At 49.4% G+C, this 1,686-nt stretch overlaps 1 protein-coding gene across 1 annotated transcript in view; it reads right to left on the bottom strand.

Moving 5' to 3' along the window:
* The window catches only part of Arrdc5 (arrestin domain containing 5), a 6,745-nt gene extending 5,512 nt beyond the window's left edge, over window positions 1-1,233 (bottom strand). The window contains exon 1 of the mRNA XM_005357854.2: window positions 978-1,233. Within this exon, the coding sequence (XP_005357911.1) occupies window positions 978-1,230 (253 nt within the window). The 5' untranslated portion in view covers window positions 1,231-1,233. The remainder of the gene's footprint in view (window positions 1-977) is intronic.
* Between the last annotated feature and the right edge of the window lie 453 nt (window positions 1,234-1,686).

The raw sequence follows: 1,686 nt of genomic DNA, 5'->3' as shown, positions 1-1,686 counted from the left end.
AAAAAAAAAAAAAAAAAAACCAAACCAAACCAAATCCCAAATTTGGAAGCCCTATGAACACCCACAACAACCCGGTAACACAGTTTGGGAAGGAAACAGAGTTCCCAGGATGCTCAGGTGAACTGATGTGGGGAACCTAAGGACTTCCCACCGCCAGGTCCCACTCACAGAACACTCCAATTGCCCCAATGGCTGTATCCAGCCCCTGCCCTACAGAGTGAAACAACCTAAGCTCTGGACTTGAAATCCTACCAATCCCCACCCTGGAAAGCTCCAAGAAACTCTGTATAAACCTGCCTTCTGTCCTCGCAGTCTCGTAGTATGGGAGGTTTGTTGTGCAGTGTGACTTTGTGGTATTCCTTGGCTCCTGATTTCCAGGATACCTTTCCATCTGAGCCATAATAATTAATATGCCAGAGCTGGATTGGCTGGACTGAGGACTTTGTCCTGAGCGCTGTCTTCCCCTCCTCCCAGGTGACCTTCAGGACCCCTTTCCTGGGTCTCCTTGAGTCTTAGTACCAGAAGGAGATGTTCGTGAAAGTTGACAGGAGCCGGGCTATGGTGGCGCACGCCTTTAATCCCAGCACTTGGGAGGCAGAGGGAGGCGAATCTCTGTGAGTTCGAGACCAGCCTGGTCTATCTACAGAGCTAGTTCCAGGACAGGCTCCAAAGCCACAGAGAAACCCTGTCTCGAAAAACAAAACAAAACAAACAAACAAAAAAAAAGAAAGTTGACAGGAATGATTTCTTAGAGGGCCTCCCACAGCCGTTTGTGGGACTGAATATATTACCTTCCAAGAGGTCATTTTGGATGTCTCCTGATTGGTTCCCACATCTTCGTATCTTCACAATGGTCATGATTTAACATGACTTCCCTCTACCTATCTCCAATCCATGTCATGATACTCCCAAGGGATTGTTGATTGACTAGCGGATGTGTTTGCCTTTCTGCCCCCAGCTGCTGGCTGCATCCTTACCTTTTATTGGGAATGTCTTTGTTTTATGTACGTAATCTGCCTTATTATTGCAAATAACATCTCTGCTATAATCACGGGTCTCTCCAATTTCTTCGTTCCATTCAACATAACCCCTACCGACGAGCTCTACTTTCACAACAGGGTCCACAAGGGTACTGTTGAGGGTGAGGACCACCTGCCCGTCTATGTTCGAGCCGGCCAGGTAGACTGCATCTTTGGGCAGCACTACCTCGATGGACTTCACCACAGACATGGGAGGTTGGGCGGGGGGAGACACATCCTTCCCCTCCCCCGAGTGCCACCCAGCTCCCCCTGGGCTCCTCAGCTGTGGTGACCTCTGTGACATCACTACACCCAGAGTTCTCGGAAGGAAGACAGGTTCTCTGCTAGCCTAGGCTGTCCTTGAGCTCTTTCTGTGTCCAAGGATGACCTTGAACTCTTGATCCTGCTGCTGCAGTGTCTGGGACCATCACTCCCCAGTCCTGACTTTTGCTTCCTAGGACAGCATAGAAAACAGAAACCCTTCAGTCTGTCACATCAACTTAGGATGCCAAGGCCGGAAGCTGCCTGGACAACTTTGTGTGAAGTTTGAAGTAAAATAAGCCAGAAGGCTTGGGGGTTTATGCCTTTAATCCCAGCACTTGTGAGGCAGGAGGATTGCCAAGTTTGTGATTGGCCTGGGGCACGTAGTGAGAGTTTCAGGACACTG

Source organism: Microtus ochrogaster, chromosome 22 (assembly GCF_000317375.1).
Source record: "Microtus ochrogaster isolate Prairie Vole_2 chromosome 22, MicOch1.0, whole genome shotgun sequence".
NCBI classification, from domain to species: domain Eukaryota; kingdom Metazoa; phylum Chordata; class Mammalia; order Rodentia; family Cricetidae; genus Microtus; species Microtus ochrogaster.
Note: the sequence above shows the minus strand (reverse complement) of the source record. Positions and strands in the feature narration are given on the sequence as shown.